The following is a 26,001-nucleotide window of genomic DNA, read 5'->3' on the forward strand; positions in this document are numbered from 1 at the left end:
CGATACTCAAAGATAAGAAATAATCATCCACACATGCGTAGTAATCAGTCCCTAATCCAAGGGATTCACCAATTTCAAAACAAGAAACCCTAGGATAAGAAAATGGGCATAAAATTGGAGATTTGAGTAATTTAGGGTTAAGTTTAGGGATTTTGGGTGAAAGTGGAGTGAAAGAGAGGAGAAAGACGAACCAGAGAAGTACCGCATGCATGGACAACAACAATGGCCCAGACGCACATATGTGTGATCCCGGCCGCACGTGTGTGGGGCCCACTATTCAGAAAAAGGCCACCTTGGCCCTGATCAGCCAGGGATGGACTCTAAAACTCCCAAATCTCAGCTCGATCCGATGTACGGTTTGTGCGTGGTGCTCCGTCGAAGTTTCAGCCCTCCTATAGGGCCAGATTCTGAAATTCTGCTGTGGGGAAGAGAATGGTTACAATAGATGATTGATTTGAAGTGTAGATGATGGGGTAAGATGAGAAGAAGGGATGGTAGAAGATGGGTAGTAGAGATGGCAATGGATGGGGGCGAATAAGGATAGATGTGGCTTCGCACCATGGTAGTTAACCCTTCGATAAAGGGAGGGTTTCGCACCCAATTAGGCTTCACAACTCAGAGGGTAGGAAAACACAGAATTTTTATTAATCTTCAATCAAAATCAAAAGAACTACAAGGGGTGCCTATTTATAGGAAAACCCTGTACCCCAAAACTCGCGCCATGTGCACAACCTATTACTTGGCGATGAAGTAAACTAAAATAAAAACCAAACAAAGAAATCTAAAGCGTTCATGATGTTCTAAATAATAACAATAAGCAAAACCTAAAATATGAAATTAATCTGACTAGTGGGCCACGATCATGAGATCTCATGATGGGCTTTTCTTGACTAACGGACCCACTCTTTTGAATCAAAATTTCGTCTTCTAGCTAGGAGGCCCTCCCTGGATGTCGTCATCGATCCAGATCAACGGTGGGGCCCTCCTTCTGGCGTACGTGCGAAGGGGGGCGGCGTGAGTGCGCGTGTGCGCGTGATGTCCCCATCAGCCAGAGAAGGTGGGTTTTTGCTACAGCAAATCGGTGGTGGTTCGGATGTAAAAGAAACATATTAGATATGTGGTGGTGGTGGTGATAATGGCCGACAGCGGAGAAGTTGATGGTGCCAAGGGCATAGGAAGATGGACCAGCGGCGGCGATTAGTAGGAGTGGAGAAAGATGGTTTTGTGGTAGTGGGTTTTGTTGATGGCGGGTTAAAGTAGGGGATTTCGGCAACAACGGAGAATCACGGGTCTTGGTAGCTGAAAAGTGGTGACAATGGCAAGAGTTTTTCACGGCGTTGGATATGGACAAAGGTTGTGGCAACAAATGTGAGGTGGTAGTAGCGGCTTGGGGTTTGCAGCGATCAATGATTCATGCTGAGATGGGGCACTTGTAGAGCTACAACCTACGGCTGCAGTAATGTGGTTTGAGCGTTGTCGTCGAGAGGAAAGAAGAAATAAGAGTGGACAAAGATGGGCAGGCGGGTTTGGAGACCAGTGATGGCTGTCGAAGATAATGGAGATGAGTCGCTGGAAATGGAGATGGTAACGATAGACTCCGATAATAGATTGATAGAACCGAAAACAATGGGTTCCCACAGATTGCAGCAATAATGGTGGAAGCAACAGTAGGAGATTCCGACAATCGGCCTGGCCACAAGAGATGGAGCTATGCGCCGAAATGAATGGGGGTATAACAAGGCCGGATCTAGAAGGCAATGGTGATGGGTGGAAGATCCGATAAGGTGATGAGCTGACTAGCAACAAGAGCAATCACAACAGGGGTTCCGATGGATTGCAACAGAGATGGCGGTGGTGGACAAAGATGTAGATTTGGTTGAAGGTCCAATCGAGATGGAAGGTGTGATGCTTGGTGATGGTTGTTGTTGTTGCAAACGGTGTGATGGTTGGTGATGGTTGTTGGTGTTGTAAACGGTTAGATGGGTCTAATTACTATAGATCTAGAGAACAAATATGGCCTAAGATGCAAACAACAACTACTGAATTTAATGGCTGCATAGATGGGTTTAGTGCGAGCATGTGCCAGAAATGATGGTGATGTTGAAAATGGTGACAGACTGCGAGATTTACAGTGGCAGTTATAAGATCATCGAACGAGAACAAATGGTGGATGGGAACGGATGTTGGTGGAGACATGGTAGATTATAACCACAAGGGCGTGTTTGGCCAGACCGATGCCATGGGATTAGGAGGGATGGAATGGAATTTAATGTAATGATGGTGGTGTCAGTGTTTGTCCCCTGATCCCATGGGTTTGGGATAGACCATGGGATACACCGCGGAGTGTTTGGACTGTCACTAATGGATGGGTTTGCATCTCCACTGCTTCTCATGGTGTGCCCCACTCACTGATGGATATCTGCCTCAAAATAGGTTTATGGCTAAATGTAGGCCGGTGAAAATGATGGACGGAGTGGATATCTCATTGATATCTCAGTGGGCCCCACAGCCATGAAAACATGCATCCCGGGATTGGCAGGATCCGGGCGGCGTTTACGAGGGCGCAGTGGATGAAATACATCCCCGCCATCCCAAACAATAGACGGGATGGGATGGGTAGGATAACCCTCCTAATTTCATCCCTCTTGACTGTCCAAACACGCCCTAACGTTAATACCATGTTAGACCACAAGAGACTACATTGTGGAAATTGTAACTTCTTTATTTCTCAAAAAATAACTAGAATATATAAAAAGAAATGGGAGACATGTAGAGATTTGGAGAGATCTCAATAGATACACATCTTAACTAATAAGAAAATATCATAATCTAATAAGGATATCCTAATTTACTCTAACACAAACCAAGCACGTTGTTCGGGAATTCATTCCCCAGTTTTTACGTTTCCTGAAGAATGTTAGAGTTGACCAAATATTTCTTAAGAAATGAGTAACCTTATGGTACCATCAATATGTTGGACATGGTCCTATGGGGCCCACTTGTGGGCAATCTTTAGTGGATGGTTCCCACGAGGTTTTCCCTCTGATTTTTTAATCTATGTTTTCTCTCGAAGGTTTAAAGTTGAATTTGAACTTCAACTTTGAATGTAGGAGATTAGATGAGACCAAACAACCTCCAGCCTCATCCAAACTCTCTGAGGCTTCCCTATAAAAGGGAAGGAATTCTCTCGCGAAAATCATCTGAAAATCACGAGAGCCTAGAGAGAAAATAGAGAGATAACTATTATATACCTTAAATGTCCATGTGGCCCATCCCTTAAATGATCTAAACTATTCATCGAAATTTGGGGCCATCTACATCATTGAATCAAAGAGGTGATCAGACCCATCTACGCTTGTAGTGGTTAGGCAAATCGTTGGACCTGCACTGTTAATAATTGACTTTTGCAGTCCCATACCATGTAGGCCATCGGATCCTACAGGCCCACTCTTCCGGGTCGACTTTCAGTGGTATTAGAGTGACTCAACTACGGATCTCCGATTTAAGCTAAAAAGGATCATATTGAGGTAAGTAGGCCTTTATCATTAAATCTACGATTTTATCATTTTTCTACTAGTGCTTTTATTTTATTGAAATATATCGATCTCCATCTTTCTATCTTTTTAAATACTTAAATGGAATTAAAGATATCTCATTTATTCCTGAATATCTGAGGAATGAGGAATGAGAAATTAATATAAGAGAGGAATATTATTCCATTACCCCAGTAATCCAATTACATGCATAAATGGAAGATTTGAATGGGCCTAGGAAATGGAGAAATTAGAAAGAGAAAGAACCAGCCAAAAAAAAAAAAAAAGGGAAAGGAGTTTGGGGATAACAAGGTTGGCCTCGCTCGTGTGCAGTGCGCGTCAATGCCACTTCTTGTGGAAGGCATGCGAAATTGCTGCCATTGCAGCAATATTAACCATAGCCGCAACCGCCACCGCTAACAGTGGCACAAGCAAGAAACAGATGCTATAGGCCACCCCCCTTTTCTTCCTTTTCTCTCCATTTCTGCCTCTCTCCCCATCTCTCTCCGCCTCTCTCTCTCTCTCTACCCTTATGCTGCAGACGCAAGCAGTGGCGGCCATGGCAGCCGCCACCGCTAACAACAATAGCAGCGGCAGCCCCAAGGGTCACGTCTCTCTCTCTCTCTCTCTCTCTCTCTCTCTCTCTCTCTCTCTGATCCTCTCTTCCCTTCATGGCAACCCTGGCTGCCTGCCGCACGGAGCAGCCATGGCCGCCAGCCGCAATCGACAGCCATGACCACCACCGCCACCCCCATCACAAGAACAACACCCTAGCTGCAGAGCGCCAATATCTAATGAAATGGAGAATTTTATTTCTCCATGGCCATTTTGCCCTTTGGTTTGGGAGGAGACCTCAATAATGGCTATCATTTTTTTGAGAATATGGTTCAATAAACCCTTGATGGAGAAGACAAAGAGAGGATAGCTATGAGATTTGGGCCTGTGTAAAGGGCTTGTTGGGCCTGACTTGTATTGGGCCTGCAAGAGTGGGTTTTGTGGACCCATTGCACAGCCCAGAATTTTATATGGGCCCTTTTAAGAAAGAAGAACATTTTGGTTGTTTTTATGTGGGCCTAGATAAAAGGTTTTTGGGCCTTTTCTTTTCTTTATTCTGTTTTTTTTTTGGGGGGGGGGGGGGGGTACTCTTTTTTTAAAAAATTATGTTAGAGGTCGAAATTCGAATATATTCCTAACCATTAGAAATAAATGGACGGTAACATGATATTGATTATTGTTGTTCACATTCTCTTAAAATGAGGGCCTAATATTAAGGCTCGGGCCCATTAACCCTTCATTTGCTTTTCTAATACTTTTTATGATATAATATGTCTATCATGTGTGTAAAATTTTGCAGACCATTATATACTATCCACAAGTGGTTGGACAGCCCATATGGCCCCATATTTATGCACAAATTCAAGATTAAGCGTATCTTGTTAAACCTTTATTCGGCAATTTGTGGGCTGATTCAGGCCGAATGTTGGTAATTGACTTGAGGTTTTTCGGAAAGATCCAACCGATGGTGTGGTCCATTTTTTGTATTAATGGTTAAAATCTCTTGTATTGATTATGATCGATATATGTGTTCATATAAAAGGATAGAAAATGATAAAATTTTGGATTTTCATGATCTTGATTGTGGTATATTAATATTGTGATTGTGTACATATTAGTAATCATGTTAGGTGGGCCACACATTTTGGAACACAATAACCAAAATGTGTAACCCCATGTGTCCCTTGATTATAAAATGTGTGTGTGCTGCATTAATGCACGCGTGCATGTGAATGTAGATCACTCTCAATTTCCATCTAATCACTATTGATCATGGGTCCGTTAGTGATCGGAACCATCATCTACCATGATGATCGACATTGATGAAATGATCCATCATCAATGGTGATCATTAAAGGTAATGATTGGATCCATCACGAATGGAGGAAGATCAATGGCGATGTTCGGACTCTCTAAATATCTTGGCACTTATTTCCATTAAAACTTACGATAAGGTTAGAGCATGTGCTTTTAATTAGGCTTGATGTGTTTAGATTAAGATAGTACAAATTTTATGCTAGGATTAGGGGTGTACATCGAGCCGAACCGAGTCGAGCTGGCCTCAGCTCGACTCGGCTCGACCACTAGCTGACCTTAGCTCAAACTCGGCTCGGCTCGGCTCAGTACTCGAGCCTGACTGGCCAGCTCGGCTCGGTTCGGTCAGCAGCTCGAGCCAATTCGGGCCGAGTTCGAGCCAAGATCGAGCAGAGTTTTTCTGTGCGGCATTTTCACAAACACCTGGACTGCGCCTTCAAAATCCCATTGTCTGTAAAACAGCAGCAAAGGTTATTTAGGTATTATATCAAATACCTTCCAAGCAACATAAAAATCCAATAAAAAAGGGTATTTGTTTCATATACATACTTTCCTTGCCACCAACCACACTTCGTTGAGTCATTTCATCAAACACTTGGTGAGCAACATTAATATTAAAGTAAACAAGTCACCAAACTGGTTTGATCCGAGTTCGATTCGAGCTAGGTTCGATCCGAGTCGAGTCGAACTAGGGCCAGCTCGAACTCGGCTCAAACTCATTTTCGAGCTTAAAAAATCAGCTCGACTCGGCTCGAACTCAGCTTTGAACCAAGTCGAATCGAGCTTTTTCGAGTTGAGTCGAGCGAGCTAACCGAGCTAGCTCGGTTCGTGTACACCCCTAGCTAGGATAATCCCTACATATACAGGTTGTACATAACCTGAGTGAGAGTTAAGTCTCCTCCACCAAATGATGCATGCAACCTATAATGGAAGGTTGCATGTTATACAAATAGATTCTTATAAAAGCATCATATTCATCTTAAATTAGAGAACTTAATTGATCAGCACCGCCCATTAGGGTATGTAGACTTTCAAATCTCATCTAAAAGATGGATTGATCACTTTTATAACTTGAACTTTTGAATAATACATAAAAATGTTGATGATTAGTACAAATACCTTATATCATAGTTAAGTAATGATACTTGATGCAATGTAGAGATAGCCACCAAGGTATTAATCATTGAACAACTCAAGAGTTAACAATTCGACGGCAACAACTATGAAGACTGGTCTCGCGCAGTTCGAAACCTTCTGGACAAGGACGACATTTCGTACTCTTAATGAGGTTCGAGAGGAACCTATAATGGCTGGGGACGGAAATCTAGGAGAACAAAGGGCTGCAATAAACTGCTACAACAAGTGGCGTAAATAAAATCATTCTGCCCATAATATCCTAATTAACACCATGCATAAAGAAGTCATACCAATGTATGAAATGCATGAGACCGTTAAAGGGATCTGGGATGCACTGACAAATGCCTATGCTCAGAAGTCAGATGCAAATGTTCGAGTAATGGAACTAGAGTTCCAGGAATACAAGATGCCAGTTGACTGCCCCATCAAGGATCATATCTGCAAGATGGAGCAGATGATAGGCGCTCTAAGGAACGTAGGGTGCAAATTAACTGAAAATCAAAAGATAATCGCAATGCACTGTTCCTTGCCGGAATCTTGGGTCCCAATCTAACGGATGTTGAACTAAATTGATTATATCACTACGTTCAAAGACTTTTATGGTCACCTGGTACGAGAGGTTGAAATGAATGCAATTCAGCTAAGTTCAGCCAAGGCCTTTGCAATAGAAATCCACAAGCGGAAAGCTAATAGGAGACGGACCAAAGCTCGCAAGAAGGCAAAGAGGAACAGAAAAGAACAGAAGTCCGCAACGCCTCCTCCAAATCTAAAGAAGGGGAAAGGAAAGAAGAAGACGAGAAAATCCAACTTGGTTTGCTATGTCTGAGGAAACTCCGACCACTATGCCCGGCAGTGTGCCCATAAAAAGACAGTAATTCCTAAGTCACTAGATACTTTGTTCGTAGGCGTTTGTTCTGAAATCCTTTCTATTGATACTCTTTCTAACGAGTGGATTTTGGATTCAGGCACAACAAAGCACGTGACACGAGATCATTGAGGACTTGAGGATTTTTGACTTGTAGCTACGGGGAGTTACAAGGTATACATGGGGAATAACGCTGCTAAAAACATGCTAGGGATTGGTGTTTATCGTCTCTGTACGCGCATAGGGCAAATAATAACCCTCTATGATACTCTTTTTACACCGGGCATGCATCGGAATTTAATCTTTATTTATAAGTTGTTAGTTGATGGTTTTGATATTCATTTTTCCAGAACAAGAGCTTCTTTAAGACTCAATAACCTCATCTTTGCATGTGGAAATTTGATTTCAAATTTATTTATTTTATACATAGATAGTAATGATGCATTTCTTGATTTATCTGCTATGTCGAATGAATCTGTAGTATCTGAATCCATAAAATGACACGCGATGTTAGGTCACATTGGAAGGGATCGTATGACAAGACCAACTCGTATTGGTCTGTCAAGTTCATTATCCAAAGTTGATCTGCCATTTTGTGAATACTATATCCGGGAAGACTTCCAAGAAACCATTCCCTAAAGCGTTTAGGTCCAAGGGTCTGCTAAAGATAAACCATTATGATATATGTGGACTCTTGAATGCACGTGCTAGAAATGGATGTCAATACTTCGTCACTTTCATTGACAATTACTCACGTTATGGAATGTGTATCTCATCTCACACAAATCCGAGGCTTGTGATTGTTTTCTCAAATACAAAACTAAAGTAGAAAATCAACTTGAAAAAAAAATTAAAATCCTTGGAGTTAATAGAAGTGGCGAGCATATATCTGAAACATTCAAATCATACAGTGAAAACATTAACATCGTCCAGCAATACACAATGTCTTATACTCCATAGCAAAATGAAGTTGCAAAGAGAAGGAACATAACACTATTGGGCATGGTTAGATCGATGATGGCACATGTTAATCTTTCAATCACATTCTAGGGAGACGCCTAACAGTCGCCTGTCCTTAATAAAGTTCCATCTAAATCCATTCTTAAGACCCCATATGAGATGTGGACTGGGAGGATTCCTTCTCTAGCCAACCTACGCTCTTAAGAATCTTTGGGATATGTTTTGTTGCCTGCTCTGCACAGAAGTTGATAGTAAAACTATCGAGTAAGTATTCATTAGGTACCCCATGCACTCAAAAGGATACGTTCTAGTTTATGAGGACCGTGGAGGATAGACTAAGATAGAATCTCAAGGCATTACCTTCGTCGAAGACAGATACCCCAGCCAAAAGAAGCAAAAGGTTGCGATTGAACTTTTTCAAATTCCCGATGTATCTCAGGAGAGTAAGAGTTCTGCTTCTCAAAATGGAGATGTTATAGTTTGTCAGGACAGTGGGAGTACATCTCAGCAGGCCCCTGAGTTGCGTCGAAGTAAAAGAGGATTGATTCCCAGAACATACTTTGATATCGAGGGCCAATCATTCTCTTGCATTGTGATTGACGATGATAAACCTGATTCTTATTAAGATGTGTTGTTGTCTTCAAATTCGATTGATTGGGTAACTGTCATGGACAAAGAGATCGCCTCCATAGAAAAGAATAAAGTCTAGGAACTTATAAATCTATCTTCCAATCGCAAAGCAATAGGTAACCAGTGGGTACTCAAGATTTTATTTTTATTTTTTTTTAAGATAGATGGTACGGTGGACAAGTATAAAACACAGTTGATTGTGAAAGGTTTCACACATAAAAGTGTTGATTACGAGAAGAGTTTTTCACCTATTGCAAAATTCTCCTCGATACACATGATCTTGTCCATTGTAACAAGTTTAGACTTAAGAGTTAAATCAAATGGATGTAAAGACCACATTCTTAAATGGTGACTTGGATGAAGAGATATATATGCAACAGCTTATGGGTTGTGTAGATAGAAAGTACCCAAAGAAAGTCTGCAAACTGCCAAAATCTATCCATGGGCTAAAACAATCTTCAAGAAAGTGGCACATGAGGTTCCACTTACCCATCACCACTTTTAGTTTCACAATGAGTCAAGAAAATCATTGTGTATACATGAAACGGTCTAAAAGATCTTTTCTGATACTATCTCTATATGTAGACAATATCCTACTAGCTGATAATGACATGCAATTGTTGATGTTAACTAAAGGTTAGCTCTTCTCGAACTTTGAGATGAAAGATCATAGTGAAGCCAACTTTATTCTCAGGGAAAAAAATCATCCGCCCTAGGAGATTCTTAGGCTTGTCTTAAGCCACCTACATACAAAAGATCTTAGAGCGGTTCATGATGGAAAATTCAAAAGCTGTTGAAACCCCTATGGAGAAAGCTACCAAGTTAAATAGGAAATCGTGTCCCCAGACTGAAGCCGAGAAATTGGTTGTCCTCAGTAGCTTATGTAAGCACAGTAGGCAGCTTAATGTATGTTATGCTTTACACCAAACCGGATATTAGTTGTGCAGTTGGCATAGTCAGTCATTACCAGAGTAACCTGGGACCGTCTCATTGGCAAGGCATCAAACACATATTCTGTTATCTTAGAGGAACAAAAGACCTGATATGAAGGCACGAGTCTTAAGCTTAAAGGATATTCCAATGTTGCCTGGGGTAATGACGCCAACGAGGGAAAGTCTACTTCAGGATTCTTGCTCGAAGGGGGAGCTATCTCATGGTCGAGTAAGAAACGAACGTCCACAGCCCTTTTATCTATGGAGGCCGAGTACATTGCGTATTGTGATGCAGTTCAAGAATGTGTATGGGTTCGCAAATTCTTACTAGGTCTAGGTGTTATACAGGGCATTCGTGAGCCTATATCATTGAGGATAGACAACATCTCTACCATTGACTTAGCAGAGGACCTCAAACACCACCAACAATCTAAGCACATTGAGATAAAGTATCATTATGTCCATGATCAAGCGAGAGATAAGAAGGTCGCCCTCGGCTACATTCCCACCAAGGAGATGATGGCTGATCCCATGACAAAACCTATAGCTAGAGATCTATTCCAGGTTCACATCAGGCAGATAGGATTGAGGAGAGTTTGAGTGTTATGTTTGTATCATGTACCTTTAATCTTTCATTAATGAATAATACATTCTTCTTTTTTTGTATTGAGCACTAATATTAACTAGGTATGCAGATCATCAATATTTACGTTAAAATAATGTATAATTTACAACCTTATCAACAGGCCGATCACCCACTCGCATGAATTGACCAACCCAGAGTGTACAAGAGATGTACATTCAAGGTGATGTTCATACGTTGAGGTATGAACTACTCTTTATTATGAATAATAGAGGATGAGGATATGAGTGAGTCCTATCCGCCTTCAGTCCCAAAAGGATTAAAAATGAGACCAATCAAGTAGAATAACATAATTGCAACATTGCTCTTCAAGCAATGAATGTTATGGCATGAATTAAAAGCCCAGTTGTGAGGATATGAGATGAGTAATACCCCATGTGAGACGACCTGCGTACTGCAAACCCGACATGCCTAGTATTGTCTACTTTACGATGTGGATTGTAGCCACGTGTAGGAACCTTTTACCTATTGATTGCTTTGATTCAATCTAATCATTGCAACGTGTGAGTAGCCAGTCCCGTAGGTGACTCTTTGTGTTCTTAACTACCTTTCTCTTGTGTATAAGAGGATGAGACTGAGTGTAGCTACTTTAGTGTACGATGATGAAAGGCCCTTGATTGGGCAGACTCGATTACGTTAGGAAAACAGCTTGACCGATTCCAAATTACATATCTGCGTGGGGAAGATCCCGCGATAGCTACACCAAGTTTATAGAACTATAAACACACACTTGAAGACTTATCCACTGGCAGTATTGAGTTTTTGATAGAGTTTTTGCAACCGATATTCTTTTTCAAAAGTGTGTATGTGTATGTGTGTGTGTGTATATATATATATAATAACATTATTTTAAAAGGATTTAAATCTATGTCTACGAAAACCAGATTTTCAGAATAAGTCAATAAGTTGGATAAGTACGTATGTTGGCTGAGTACTCCAGATCGGGAGTTAACTCCATCCGATGTGGTTATGTGAACTAAGACAAGCATTGCAAAGCTTGAGTTATTGAGTGCTAGTTAGGTAGTCACTTACTACTCAAACACCTGTGAGAAGATAACAGTGTTCCAGCTGGTCTCACGCCTCTGATTCTTTTGATCGCGGTGTTTAGTTTTGCTTGTTATGAGACAAGCTAGATGAACAATCTTCTTTGTACCTATTTCACAACATGATTGAGTGAGAGATGTTGGACATGGGCCTATGGGGCCCACTTGTGGGCAATCTCTAGTGGATGGGTCCCATGAGGCTTTCCCTCTAATTTTTTAATCTGTGTTTTCTCTCGGTAGTTTGAAGTTGAATTTGAACTTCAACTTTGAACGTAAATTGGATAAGGAGATCCGATGAGACTGAATAACCTCCAACCTCATCCAAACTCTCTAAGGCTTCCCTATAAAAAGGAAGGAGTTCTCTCATGAAAATCATATGAAAATCACGAGAGCCTAGAGAGAAAATAGAGAGACACTATCATACCCCTTAAATGTCCATCTGGCCCGTCCCTTAAACAATCCAAATCATTCATCGAAATTCAGGGCCATCTATACCGTAGAATCAGAGGGGTGATAAGACCCATCTACTTCTATAGTGGTTAGGCAGACTGTTGGACTGCACTGTTAATCATCAACTTTTGTGGTCCCATATCGTGTAAACCATCGAATCCTGCAGGCCCACTCTTCAGGGCCGACTTTCATAGTAATTGAAGTACATTTTTCTAACAGTGCCTAAAGTTACACCATAGCAACAACAGTCTAACTCGATGACTTACATAGCATGAACATGCATTCTTCATGCAGTCAAGATTGAAATTCATATTATGCATGTGCCCCTTATGTTTCTACTACACGCATGTTTTACTAAGCAAATAGAAGTTAATGCATTATGCAAAAGCCTAAAGGTATCTAACAAGAGGTCTTATAGGATGCTTGAATAGGTGTTTTTCTTTTTTTGGTCAACCCAAAAAATGTACAAGGAATTTTATATTTCCTTAAAGAATAAACATCTACAAGACAAAGTAAGATTTTTGGCAATTAAATTATGCCTAAAGGAACAAGAAAAGACATAAATGAAAATTTTCCAACAATGAGCAAGTATTAAGTCCATATGAAACAAATAATGAAGGCAAAGATTTTCCAAGGCATTCAAATTGTAGGAAGATGAAAAGGCCACGTGAAGCAAATTTTTATTTAATGTCCAGATATTTTGTATCTTTGTTTAAAGCTCTATAGGGAGGAGAACATCGAGCCACATCTTGTATCACATTTGAAACTTAAACCCCGAGGGGGGAAAATATTCTTGCTCCTTACCCATATAGCTGCTAGATATTATATTCTCTTATTCTTGACACTGATTTACCTTCACTGCTCAATTGACTATGTTAGCTTCTCTATTTTCTTTGAAGAATAAAAGAGAGATTATAGAATCCCTTCGCTGCTCAATTGGCTATGTTAGCTTCTCTATTTTCTTTGTAGAATAAAAAAGAGATTATAGAATCCCTTCACTGCTCAATTGGCTATGTTAGCTTCTCTATTTTCTTTGAAGAATAAAAGAGAGATTATAGAATCTCTATGCCCTTTTACTCCTCCGATCTCTTTATATGCTTCTTTCAACGATCAGAACTTCAAGACTCTTTTTTTTTTTTTTTTTTGTTGAATGCAAGTCATTCTTGCTCAACTGTCTACTTCCAGGCCTTGACCAAATGGTTAAGATCTTTCAGGCTGGAAGATTTCAAGTCATCCCCTATCTACAGTGGGTCCCATCAAATCAACAATTTGGATCACTGAGCCATGGTTCCACACGTACAGAGACATACACATCAGCAAACTATGTTTCCTCATGAGCAGACCCATAATTCCTTCAGGACCAATTTCTGCAAATCAGTCTCAACGTATTATATCGGTCATCACCTATATGGGGTCATATCACCCCCGTATCAGCCTGTTTCAGGCCAATACAACCATATAGTTCATGGGCAATAGCAATGCATATAGGGTGATGTGTACGGGTTTCGGACAAACACCAAACCATGTTCTTGACCCTACCTCTTGATCCTAATAAAGCAGTGACTCGTGACTCCAAATCCACCATGATCTTTCATCTCCTATAGTCTTATACAAAGGAAATCTAATATGACCATTACATGGAGTGTGTGGAGATTGCCCACTGAATGTCCAATTCAATAAAACCAAAGAAGTCAAAATACGATTGGAACACATCAATCATCATGGTGCAGAACTGATAGATGTAAAAAAAAATCACCCTTGATATAATAGACAGAATAACACAAACACGAATGTCATATTTGATGAAGTACTGATGAAAGATCAAATAAAGTGTTTTCTAACAAGACCAAGATGATTAGATATGTTTATTAGAGTACATGTAGCAGCATAGAAAAAATACCTAATCTACCAATAAATGCTGTCTCCATCAATTGAGAGAAGGGTTCAACTGCTTGTCCTATAATTGCTGGTAAAGCAAGAATTACAAGCTCATTATCAACACTTCTAGAACCTGACCCGGTGGTAGGAATTCCCATCAACTCACTGAGAACAAAACGAAATGGGAAGCAACAATTGAGAGGATTACAAACCTAGAACAACGAAGTGTAAAATTAAATGTCATTCAAAAATTTACAGAAAATATAGAAGCATAATATAAAACTTAGAAGAAAAATGAAGAACCAAATACACGCGCGCACAACTCAATTGACTTTTCCTTTTTCATTTTATTTACATGGAGTTTCAATACACGCGAATGACAGTAATGGTGGTAGCAAAGCTTATATAGTATCTTTTGTATGTTATATTCTCCTTTATTGACATCAAAGATCCGATGGATGAGAATATGAAAACAAAAGACATCCATAAATTATTTTATCCAGATACAATCAACACACTTACATGATTGAATAAAAAAATACAGGCAATAGAAACCTACTAAAGGAATGTTAAATTCCAACAACACTATAAACTTTGGGACTCTTATATGATTACAAATCTCGATGCTCGCACCAATGCAAACTAAGAAATAGAAGATCATTGACCCGTTCATACTCCAAGTGGTAAACAAGTGTACTGTTCAGTGAGGTCTTCAGAAGAAACCCAATCATTAAGAATGTTTTTCTTTCCTAGAAAAGAGATTGTCAGTGCCCATTGAGTTGGACATATCATGATTGTTTCAGGCAAAGTAGACTGATAGATACTGCCAAAGTCACCTTCCGCAGTAGACCTGCCAAAGTAACCTTATAGAGATAGGAGAACTTGAGGGAATCATAAATAATGCAAGAGTGCAAACTCATTGATTGTGATCAACCTATGTAATAGACTATTAGATAGCGCCTGATTGTAATCAACCTATGAAATAGTCTATTTCATTGCGTCTGTGGGAGTTTATGTTGATAACAATGATGATGATTCTGAGGACGGTAGAATAGGAGCTTATTTTTCCAAGAGAGAAGAAGGATGGGGATGGAATTATGGCTGAATTTAGTAGACAAAGACACATAATCCAGATGAAGAATAGACAAGTAGAAATTAGGAGGGAAATAAGTCTGGGATAAAAGAAGCAAACTGAAACTGTGGAGTATATCAGAGTATCAGAGAGAAGTCCATAGAAAGTGTATATTTGTAGCAAGTTCATAAATTTCGAAAGATGAGAAAAGAAGAGAATGAAGCTACAACCATTAGAGAGGAGTGTACTTGAAGAAGAGTGGGTGTTGGAGAGCAATTGGAGTGATGGGCTGTTGAGGTTGATGATAAGATATAAAAGGGGTTGCCAATACGAAACCATGCCAGCAGGCCAAACATCAATGGTTTTCTTTCATGAGAGGTTGGCCCTGAACCTAGATGGGGATCTCAATGAGTTTAAGAGTATGAATGGAGTCAATGAAGAAGTTTCTCCCATCGCCTGAGTGGGAGCAACATTTTGCTGAAATCCATTCAAAAATTGAACAAGGACCATTTAGATATCTTTTAGCCACATTTATAGGTGTTAGGAAGCTAAAACCATTTCATTTATAGGTGTCATATTTCATGTTTTGGCCCTTTGGGAACTTCTTGAAGCTTAAAGAGGAACAAAATATACTCCCGATACGATATATTCAAAACTAGAGAGACCGTTCCCAACAAAACATGCTCTTAATATACTTAGAACATTGTTAACATTAAGGGCATATAAATTATGACTGTCCTACTACACAATGACCAAAACTATCGGCCATAGAAAATCAATCGAACAGATGAACTACAAGAAAAATGTTTGTTTGTTTGTTTTTTAAAAGGTACAAGAAAATATGATATCTCTACAACCATATAGGAGTATTTGTGAAGAACCCACCTAAAGGCTTAAAACCCTGGAACTCAAAGGTCCAAATAGCAATAAAGTCTATGACATTAAGCATTACATTGTTTTCAGCTTGAAGGATTAATGGATCATATTATGCCTGTCCCTGAAGAAAACTTGTGAATAACAAGGGCCAAGGGTGAGAGCTTATTACAGAGTTTGGGGGACAACTTTCATCTCACATCTATCCGATGAGTTAAGTCAATTTATTTCTGTGATGTGTAATTATTGAACCTTAAGGAGTTTCATATCTTTAGCACAAGTGAGACAAGTTCCATCACAGAAGGTGCATGTTTTCTTGTTCTGGCAGAAAGAACAACAGCTCTTGGCTATAGCTCTCTTTGGAATCATTAAAGAGATGAATCGTTGCTTCTGGGTGTTTGAGCTATGGTGAGCCGTCAATTTCGAGGCATATCAAGAGGGGACCTTCAGGACTGGAGATCCATGTCAAGTGGGGCAGAAGCAATGTCCTGGTGCATTACAAGGTGTTTCATTTTCCATTTGTAGCACTGGTCTCCCTTGATCTTTTGTATTCTTTTCTTCTTTTCTTGGAGGCTGTCTAGGTTGAAGTTGGAGCAATGAGAGATCGCTCTTGTATCTTGTTTTCCATTTTGGCCTCCAGGCAATTTGCCCTCCTTTTTTTTCTTGTTGTTTATAAATTTCAAAAATAAAAAAACAAAAAGTAAAAAATAAAAAAACACACAATGGTCTTTCCTTGGCAATTTTGCCAATGTGTTGCTTTCAAGCAGCAGTGCTCTCTTGTTAATTCATCGCTCGCTGGTTGGTATAATCATCTTGACATGTATTCTATGCTAGAGGAGAAGCCATGTCTCCATAAAAACACAAGTGACTGATAACAGCATAAAAGTTGGAGGCTGAGCAAGCAATAAATATTGAACAAAGATATCCCCAAACTCTTTTGTTTGATTTATTTCATGTATAGCCATCAGGCAACAGTAACTCTCCTTATAGCTTGTATGTTGGCATAATCGTAAACAATCTAACCAGAGTGATGAATTCATATAACATGAGCTTACTGGAAATATGGCATATAATAAAGGAAATATATGATAAAGTTACAGTTTTTTAAAGCTTATAAGTAAACCTTTATAAAGTTGGTAATATTGAATATATTGTTCATGTTATTGTCTGGGTTGTGTCTGACTGCAACAAGAAAACACCCTGAAAGAGAGTATCCCCTATAAAATCAAGGTTCTTGCCAATGAAGCACCCTTTGAAATACACATCCAATGGTCCATCATGAGAGCTCCCATACATTGGTTGAATGCAAAGGAAGGCATGCTTGAAAACATTATACAACAGTAGAGAATAGTGGTGGGTCTCGAAGCTTACAAAATTCCCTCCATAAAACTGCCTAGACGATCTCCTTTCTTTCCAGTAAAACTCCCCTCATCATAAGTACCCGCACTGTAATCTGAGCGAGATTGGCTATTGACCACTGAAAAGATGCGCTTTCTGTAGGCCATCACTGGTGAAAAGAATGGTTTATTATGGCCACCAGCCAGATATAAAGGCTTCACAATGTTGGGGGCACTAACTTCATTGTCCATTATCATGAGATTATGGATTTCAACTGAACATCCAGATGCAGAGGACCTTATCATTTTTTTCATGGGTTTCTCTTCATGCCGAGAAGCTGTCAACCCATTAGGAAGTGGGCCTCTTAGTTGGGTGACCTTCATGGTAAGAAACTCAGTTATTTCTTCCGATTCAGGTGCCAGGCATCAGGTTAACAACTGCACATAAAGCAAAGAAAGTGTCAACATCTACAATTTTCTGAACAATAATGCATCTGTGTATGTCTGTATGTATATGTATGTCATGAATGCATGTATATTTATATCTATATGCACATACGCACGCACATTTATATTTATATTTATATCATTATCGTATTGTAGTCATCTAAGCCTTATCCCAATTAATTGGGGTCAACTACAATCCTATTCCACCATTCCACTCTATCACAGGCCATGTCCTCAATAATACCATAGCCCCTCAAGTCTTTTCTTAGTACCTCCACAGCTCCACCCACATCGTTCCAGGTCTTCCCTTGCCCTTTTATAGCTTTCAACTTGAAACTCACTCCTAATCAATGTAGTTCTTGGCCTTCATTGCACATGACCAAACCACCTAAGCCACTCTTAACAGGTGTAGTTACTAGCCTCCATTGCTCATAGCCAAAACATCCAAGTCCCCACAGACACAGGGACACACACACATGGCCCAATGATTGAAGTCCACACACACACACACAAGCCCTGCCGAACACACATGAGTGCAAACTCAACATAGCAACTCCTAACTCTTCTACTGCTGTGAATGTCATTTGATTCCCAAACTCTTATCCCCAGTCACTCAAAACTATCTGCTATGTGGTAGCATAGGCCAATAAGCACTAACAATGCAAAATTCATCCGAACATTCTCAGCACATTAGGGATTCAATAATACATACACATAATTGTGACTGGAGGTGGGCGCGCCTTAACTTGCGCTTCTTCATCTTTTGTATCACTACAAAGATGATTCCACCTCAACGTACTTCCTCATCCTAAACATACCTCCCACTCGGATATCAGAGGTGGTCAATTCTCATGCAAGTGGGGAAGACTAGCCTGATGTAGCATGGAAATGTTTTAAGTATGTCGGGTTTGAAAGTTTGGCGCCTATGCCTCCTTGTGGGAGTTTGGTTTCTATGGTTAGAGAGGAACAACCGCTGCTTTAGGAATCGGGACGGTAGAGTTTTAGAAGTCTTCAACAGGGCTAAGATGCATGTGAAGGATTGGGCGGTAGCTTTGAAGGCTACTGTTTAGTTTCTGAAGTGTTGGTTTGAGTTGTAATATTTATTCTCAGGTTTCTCTGTATATATGTACATTTTGGTTGGGACCTCTGCTAATAAAGTACTAGCCTACTGATGAAAAAATAAGTGAAGGACATGATCCACCACTAATGATCTCAATGCCTAAAAAATTGACTGCGCGAAAAATTAATTAATGTGTGGGTATTTAGAAAATTCATGTTATAGAACAAGTCCTAGATCTCAAATACTATAGAATGGAATCTCTATCATCATAACCAGTTGGGAGTATAACTAAAAATCTCACACAAAATTACAACACTCCAACTTTTAAGAAAGATATCAAGCTATCGTGGGTCCCATCTGCCTGACACATATTTCAAACATATCTCTAGCAATCGATTTTGTCATGGGATCAACTAAAATCTCTCAATTGGGAATATATTTGAGCACTACCTGCCCGTCTTTCACCTAATCTCTGACGTAGTGATATTTAATCTCAATGTACTTGGTTTTCCTTTGGTGTTTTGGATCCTTCATAAGATCTACAGCTTATGTGTTATCCATTTTTATCAGGAGAAGACCTTTAGTAGTAGGAACAACACTTAAAGCTCTCAAAAATCTCATAATCCACACACCCTCTTAGCCATTACACAACATGCAATACATCAGTGTAGTCGAAGATTGTTTCCTACTACACCATGAAATGGCACCTCCATTCAGTATCAACACATAATCTGAAGTAGACTCTCTTTATCTTAACCATCTGCCCAAGATGCAACAGAATAAGCCTTTTTTTTTTTTTTGAGTTAGCTTGTTAGTACACACCCATGTCAGTACACCACCCCCGCTAGGGATCGATACCAAAACCTCAAGTGTTGAAACGAGGTATCTCCACCCAGTCTGCCAGTTGAGCTATGGATCTGGGTGTAATTGTGCACCTTGATAACATAACATGTAATCCCTTGTTCCTAAAAGATAGAGGAAAATTCTCTTGACTGCTTGCTAATATGCTTGTCCTAGATTACTTTGATATTGACTCACAAGACCTACGACATGATATATGTTTGGCTAGTACATAGCACAGCATACATAAGGTTGCATGTCGCACTAGCATAAGACACGGATGACATAGATGTCTTGATATCATACTAGGAACACATAATTCTATTTAATTTAGAGTATTTATCGATTGAAGTTCCGACTGGCTTGGAATTGTGCATTGGGAATCATTCAAAAGATCTTCTTAATATAAGATGCCTACGATAATCCCAAAAACTTTTTCGAGCGAACTCATGTAATTTTCACTCCTAGTATAAAGTCTACATCACCAATGTACTTCATTTCAAAATTCAATAATAGTCATTCCTTGATTGAGAGAAGCATTCCCAAATCATTGTTTACTAATACAATATCATCGACATATAAGATAATATCAAGAAGTGCTTTTTAGATTGCTTCACGTATAGACAATGATCTTCTACACATGCAGTGTTCGAATTATCTCCGATATTATCGAAATATCTTCAATATTATCTTTATCTCCAGCTCAGCAATATCAATAACACTGGTAGCGATACCGATAAAGCTAGTAGTATTAGAAATTTCAGGTATTAGCAATGTATCGCTAAGTATCGCCAATGTATCATTATCGCTAATGTAATTGCCAATATTTTCAACTATGGTGTATCGCCAATATTTTTTACTGTGTAAATTCTAGGTAATGCTTGTATCATAAGTGTATCAACGATATTTCAATAGTAAATTTTTATTTCAATTTTTTTTCATGGGCACATAGTTGTATGTAGTGTTCAATTTGTCATTGATAATATTGATAATATCTCGATATTATCGATATCGCAACATGCGCGATATTGAGACCACAATCTTTCATTTCCTTTCCAATTGTTGATGATTTCTTGGTGAAATATCATGCGTTGTTAATATTTTGCAATATCAATGGATGTTTAGATGGAAGGTTGGATGGTTAAATAGTCCAGATGGGATGGTTGGACTGATTTCTTACAACAGCACATGCTTTTAAGGCCCCATTAAATGAAAACTTATTATGTATGCATTCTTTTGCAATTTTTTTTATTTCTAAATATGCAAATATGTCCATTTTAACATCTCCTGAAGTTTTGCTGAAAATTCCACCATTTTTTCCATGTTTCCCCACATTTCCGGTTATCAACGATATTATCAGCGATATCGACTGAGGAGAGGATATGCATGGGCATGCTAGCAAGGACGTGCTGAATGAGAACCACCTTTGCAGCCTGATTGAGGAGTTTAGCCTTTCATCCAGCAATTCTATGTTCGATTTTTTGAATGAGGGGTAGCATGTGGCGATATCAAATCCTCCCTTTTAGCAAGGGAACACCAAGATATGTGATGGGGAAAGAGGATCGCTAAAATCCAGTTATTCTTTCTATCTGCCTGGCTCTATTGAGAGGAGCTCTCTTGGGAAGAATGAAGCTGCTCTTGGAGGAGTTAACTTTCTGACCCGACGCATTTTCATAGGACTTGATGAAAGCTAGCAACGAGCGGATTGAAGAGAGTCTGCCATTCAAGAAGATAATGGTGTCGTCAGCAAAAAGAATATGAGATATGATGGGGTAGCTTCTTGGGAGATTATATGGGAGGCATCTCCCCTACTGGAAAGATGGATTTGAGGCCTCGGCTAAGGACCTCAGCCGCAATAATAAAGATGGTCGATGAAAGAGGGTCTCCATGGCGAAGGCCCCTCGATGATGGAAAGAAATCATGCAGCTTCCCATTGATGATGATGGAGAACCAGCATCCTTCCCAACATTGCCTAGCCAACTGGACCCAAGATGGATAAAAGCCAAATTTAAGAAGGATGGCGCAAATGAAGGGTCATTCCATCCTATCATAGGCTTTTTCCATATCCAGTTTCATGATGATGTTGCCACCATGCACTCTGTGGTCAATGTCGCTAGCCATTTCCGAGGCTATGGAAATGCCTTCAACAATGGATCGGTTCTTGACAAAGGCGCTTTGTTCTTCGGATATGATGGAGGGGAGGACTTTAGACAGCCTGGTTGCTAGAATTTTGAAAAGGATCTTGTGGATGCAATTGCATAGGCTAATAGGACGATAATCTGGAAAGGAAGACGCATCTTTCTTCTTGGGAATGAGGAAAAGAGACGAGCATCGAAAGGATCTCGGTATGGTGCCTCCTTGGAAGAATTCCATGGCAGCTTGATAAATCTCTCCCTGGACAATATCCCAGCAAGAGGAGAAGAAAAGGCCCGTGAAGCCGTCCGGGCCAGGCGCATTGTTGGCTGGGGTGGCAAAGACGGCCTCTTTTACTTCGTCCAGGGATTAATATTAGATTTCTTCTCAGCCTAGGATCAAAATTCTCTCTAACTAGAGACATGACTAATATTAGATTTCTCGGCCTGGGAGAAAATTTCTTAGAGTAGCAAAGAGTGTCATATCTTTGATTCGAGACAATAAGTACCAATTCCGATAAGGTCCTCAAATCTATTGTTTCCCATATACAACTTGTGACTTACAAGTGGTATAGTCTGGAAGTCCACAAAACTTTCTTTGTCCTTTATCACATGCCTTGTTTCCCCTGAATCCACAATCCATTGATTAAAGTTTAAAGCAACTATCAACACCTTTGTACAAACGCAACTAATGGTTTTAAAAATTACCATTTTAGAGGCAAGTTGTAGCCCTATGGCCTTATTTTCTGCACACAAAGCAGGAGCCATCACATTCTCCTCTGGCACTTTTCTTATTATCTTTCCTTAGTTGCATAGGTTCAACATACATGTCATGGGGTTGTAGTGATTTAAAAAGTCTCATGGGTTGATATCTAGGTAGATACAGTCAACTATGAGGTGAAAATGGTTGGCATCGGGGTGGTTGTTTTTGGGAACAAGCTGACTGTGGACGGAAACGTAGAGGAATGGGTGAACAATAAGATGGGTTAGGTTTATTATTAAGAGCATTCTATCTACACATTATCCTAAACCTTTTCTTTGACCGAATATCTATTTTTCCAACTTTCAACAGTAAAAAGCACACTACCACTACACTGAATGACCTGTGACTCAACTTCATGTTCTAGGTGATGAGCTAAGTCCTTATAGGTCTTGACTGCTTCATTGTAATTCAGGATGTCTTCAACGTGAGCCCAAGAACCCGGCAGATATCAAAACCTTGCTATAATTTTCTGATTTTAAGTCAAAACACGACCTACATTTCACAAATTTGTCATCGTCTATTCCATTTTCCTAGTATTGTCCTTAATGGAGCATCCAATTGTCATTCTATATGCATCAAATTCCATCTGTATTATTCTGATCTTGGCATCCAATATTTTAACATAAGACTCAATCAAGGCATCCGAATTTCCTTGACAATCCCATGTATTTTGCATGTGATGGTTAACTCTTTATGCATAGAACTAAGAATGATATTTCTAGCAAATCTGTAAATTTTCCTCCATTTCTTTCTTCTTCATCTTCTTCTTCTTCTTTTTTCTTTTTTTTTTTGGCAAGCTTCAAATTACTTGTCAAAACATCCTTGTTTTCTATTTTTGTTCTTCTAACAGTTTTTGGCAAGTATAGCACGTTCCATTATCCAATAAAATTCTAATAGACCTACGACAGTCGTCGAAATTGTTCCCATCAAATTTTCTCTCTTTTCAAGAGATCGACAATGACTAATTTGGATGCCATTAGTGGTCACTATATCAACCAAGAAAGGGTCCTATATTAGTCAATCGAGAAACACATCCGAGACACTTTATTTTAATTATTCATGCGCAATCATCATTAATGGTCTAAATTGGCAACACTCAAACCAATTGACATGAGGGTAATAAGTCGTTGTCCGTCCATGTCAAAAGTTGTACATGTTTGGAAGTAGCAAAAGAAATCAAAGCCGAAAGGACAATAAAGGATCTCTCCATGGTAATAGTCAACTGGTACCCATAATAAATTATTAAAATTATAGATCATATCCAAATGTTCATGTAGTGCATGATAAATTTATTTGTTTTATGACATACAGGTGCTATGCTACTATGGACCAGAGTCGTGAAATGCTACACACTTGTTGCAGAGATTATAAATGCATTGCCCACTACATATTCCCATATCGTGTGACTTGTACAACCAATAAGAAGTCACACCAAAATCCATTCTACCAATCCCTCTCATCAAAATTGTGTCAATCACCACTCAAATACCACAGTCAGGCGCATGCAGACAACATTTAGTGGATCGAGTGACACGATTACATGACGACCAAACTAGGGAGCTAAAACATAAAAATCGGCAGCACACTTTAGTTAATCACACAATGGGAAGACGAGCCAATTCACTTACCTTACTCAACGACAGCGATGGTAGCTAGTAAACGCAGTTTTGATCAAGCATGCGAGTGGGCCACACCTCTTCTCTTCCTCCTCACACTCACACACACAACACACTCTCTTCTCTCCTCCTTTCTTCGCTCTCGCTTCTCTCTCCCCTCTTTCTCTTGTTTCTCTCTCCCCTCTCTCTCTCTCACTTCTCTTCTCTCTCCCCTCCCTCTCTCTTCTCCCTCCTCTGCTCCAATGGCATGCCAACACTCACTCTCTCTATCTCTAAATAAGAGAGGATAGAGGTCGTGGGTGGTGGAGACCAGGTACTTTGCCATGATTGTCAATGGGCTGGGCTAGGTCCTAGCAAAATCAAATTTTTTAATAGGCCCGGCCTGTCAGGCCCAGCCCAAACAGTTCAAAATCCGGGCGAAGCCAACCCCAGGCCCAACCAATTGACAACCCTAACGGCATATGCTTGCAAGATCCAGGCCGTTCATCAAGTGGGCCCCACTGTATCTGCCACCGCAGTAAAATAAAATAAAATAAAATAAAATAAAATCAGGCTGGTCAAGTCATCAGTTAAACCACACATGTATGACAAATTACAGACTCTTGGATCATTTTTTTAAACCGTCAATTTCTACGACCTAATGGCCAGACTGGCCTAGTTCCTCTACGACAGCAAAACCTGATAAGGCCCCTCTACCTGGACGAACAGCTTCTTTCCAAATCCTACTATCAGGAACAGCCACTGCATCTCTCAAGAAAATTGGAAAAGATTGTATGGTGTGTACACCGGCACTGAGTCCATCACCGAATGTGGCGGGAATCCAGAAAATCAGTTCAATTACAGGATCCCATTTTCGAGACATGCGTCGAGATCCCCGCCACACCCCAACTATCAGCATGCACCATTGAACTAGCCAAAATGTGGAGAATGCCAACCAAACCGTTCATTAGATGCAGCCACCATGCTCCGCCCAGAGCCCAAAAATAATCCTAGTCCGTAACTTATGTGGACCCCACCAAAGGAGAAAATGGCCCCCATAATGGAGGGGGATGCCCACCATAGAAGCTTCCAGACGGAATGTGGGGTCCACCGTGTTGTTAACATCCCATCCAGGCCATTCACCAAGCGCAACCCACCAGGATGAAGGGACATACCCAAACCCAGGTGGGCCGCACCGCGTGAATATATACATTTTAGGTGGGACCGTGCATTGGTGTGGCTCAACTGATTTTTGCGCATCGAGATGTTTCTTGCTCAACAGTAAAAAAATGAAGATTTCGCACCAGATGCACGGTTCGGATTTCACAAAAACATCATGGGTGGGCCCCATACAGCTTCCAACATGTATGCAAGAGCGAGAGAAATGTACCTGTACGCTGTGGAGTTGAGAATCTTGAGAGGACGAAGAAGAAGGGTATCTACAAAACCTATTTTCTGGAATTGGAATCCATCCAAAAGCTTTCAACAGACGTAGAAATGGCTATTGTCTTTCCAACGCCTATGATTTTGAGGTGAGGTATCTTTGGAATATTGTGGGCCCCCCTCCCTATCGTTTTCCCAATCATTCAGGCCACGCCTTAAAATCACGACCCTCCAACTTCCACGTGACGATACTGCCCTTAATGATTCTTCGGGCGTCGTACCACGTGGGCACCTCGACCGACAGCGAAGAAGACAGAATATACGAACTCTTTGGCAGCGGGAGTAGCCAATCCGTTACCCTTTCACGGGAAAGTGGACTTGGTTCACAGATGCCAACGTGGCATTCGGGTGAGAGATCACCGCCCTTCATCAGGTGCAGTGCAAGTGTACAAAAATAATGGACGGTTATGATAAGATGTTCTCTATATTCCAAGAACACATGTCAGCCACTTGATGAGCTGACGCATCTGATGCTACATTTTGAAGGAGGTGGTTGCAG

The 26,001-nt window shown here is 40.2% G+C and overlaps 1 protein-coding gene across 5 annotated transcripts in view; it reads right to left on the reverse strand.

The window, feature by feature from the left end:
- LOC131237062 (protein DETOXIFICATION 45, chloroplastic-like) overlaps positions 1-25,639 on the reverse strand; it is a 68,139-nt gene extending 42,500 nt beyond the window's left edge. For 2 of the 5 annotated variants that reach the window (XM_058234706.1, XM_058234710.1), the window contains exons 1-3: positions 25,450-25,639; positions 17,257-17,660; positions 13,963-14,105 (exon numbers count right to left, since the gene is read on the reverse strand). In XM_058234706.1, the coding sequence (XP_058090689.1) occupies positions 13,963-14,105; positions 17,257-17,606 (493 nt within the window). In that variant the 5' untranslated portion in view covers positions 17,607-17,660; positions 25,450-25,639. Of the gene's footprint in view, positions 1-13,962; positions 14,106-17,256; positions 17,661-24,092; positions 24,587-24,776; positions 24,969-25,449 lie in introns of those variants that run through there. The other 3 variants (XM_058234709.1, XM_058234708.1, XM_058234707.1) reach the window with 3 other exon arrangements.
- Positions 25,640-26,001: the final 362 nt, after the last annotated feature.

Source organism: Magnolia sinica, chromosome 2, assembly GCF_029962835.1.
Source record: "Magnolia sinica isolate HGM2019 chromosome 2, MsV1, whole genome shotgun sequence".
Classification (NCBI taxonomy): Eukaryota; Viridiplantae; Streptophyta; class Magnoliopsida; order Magnoliales; family Magnoliaceae; genus Magnolia; species Magnolia sinica.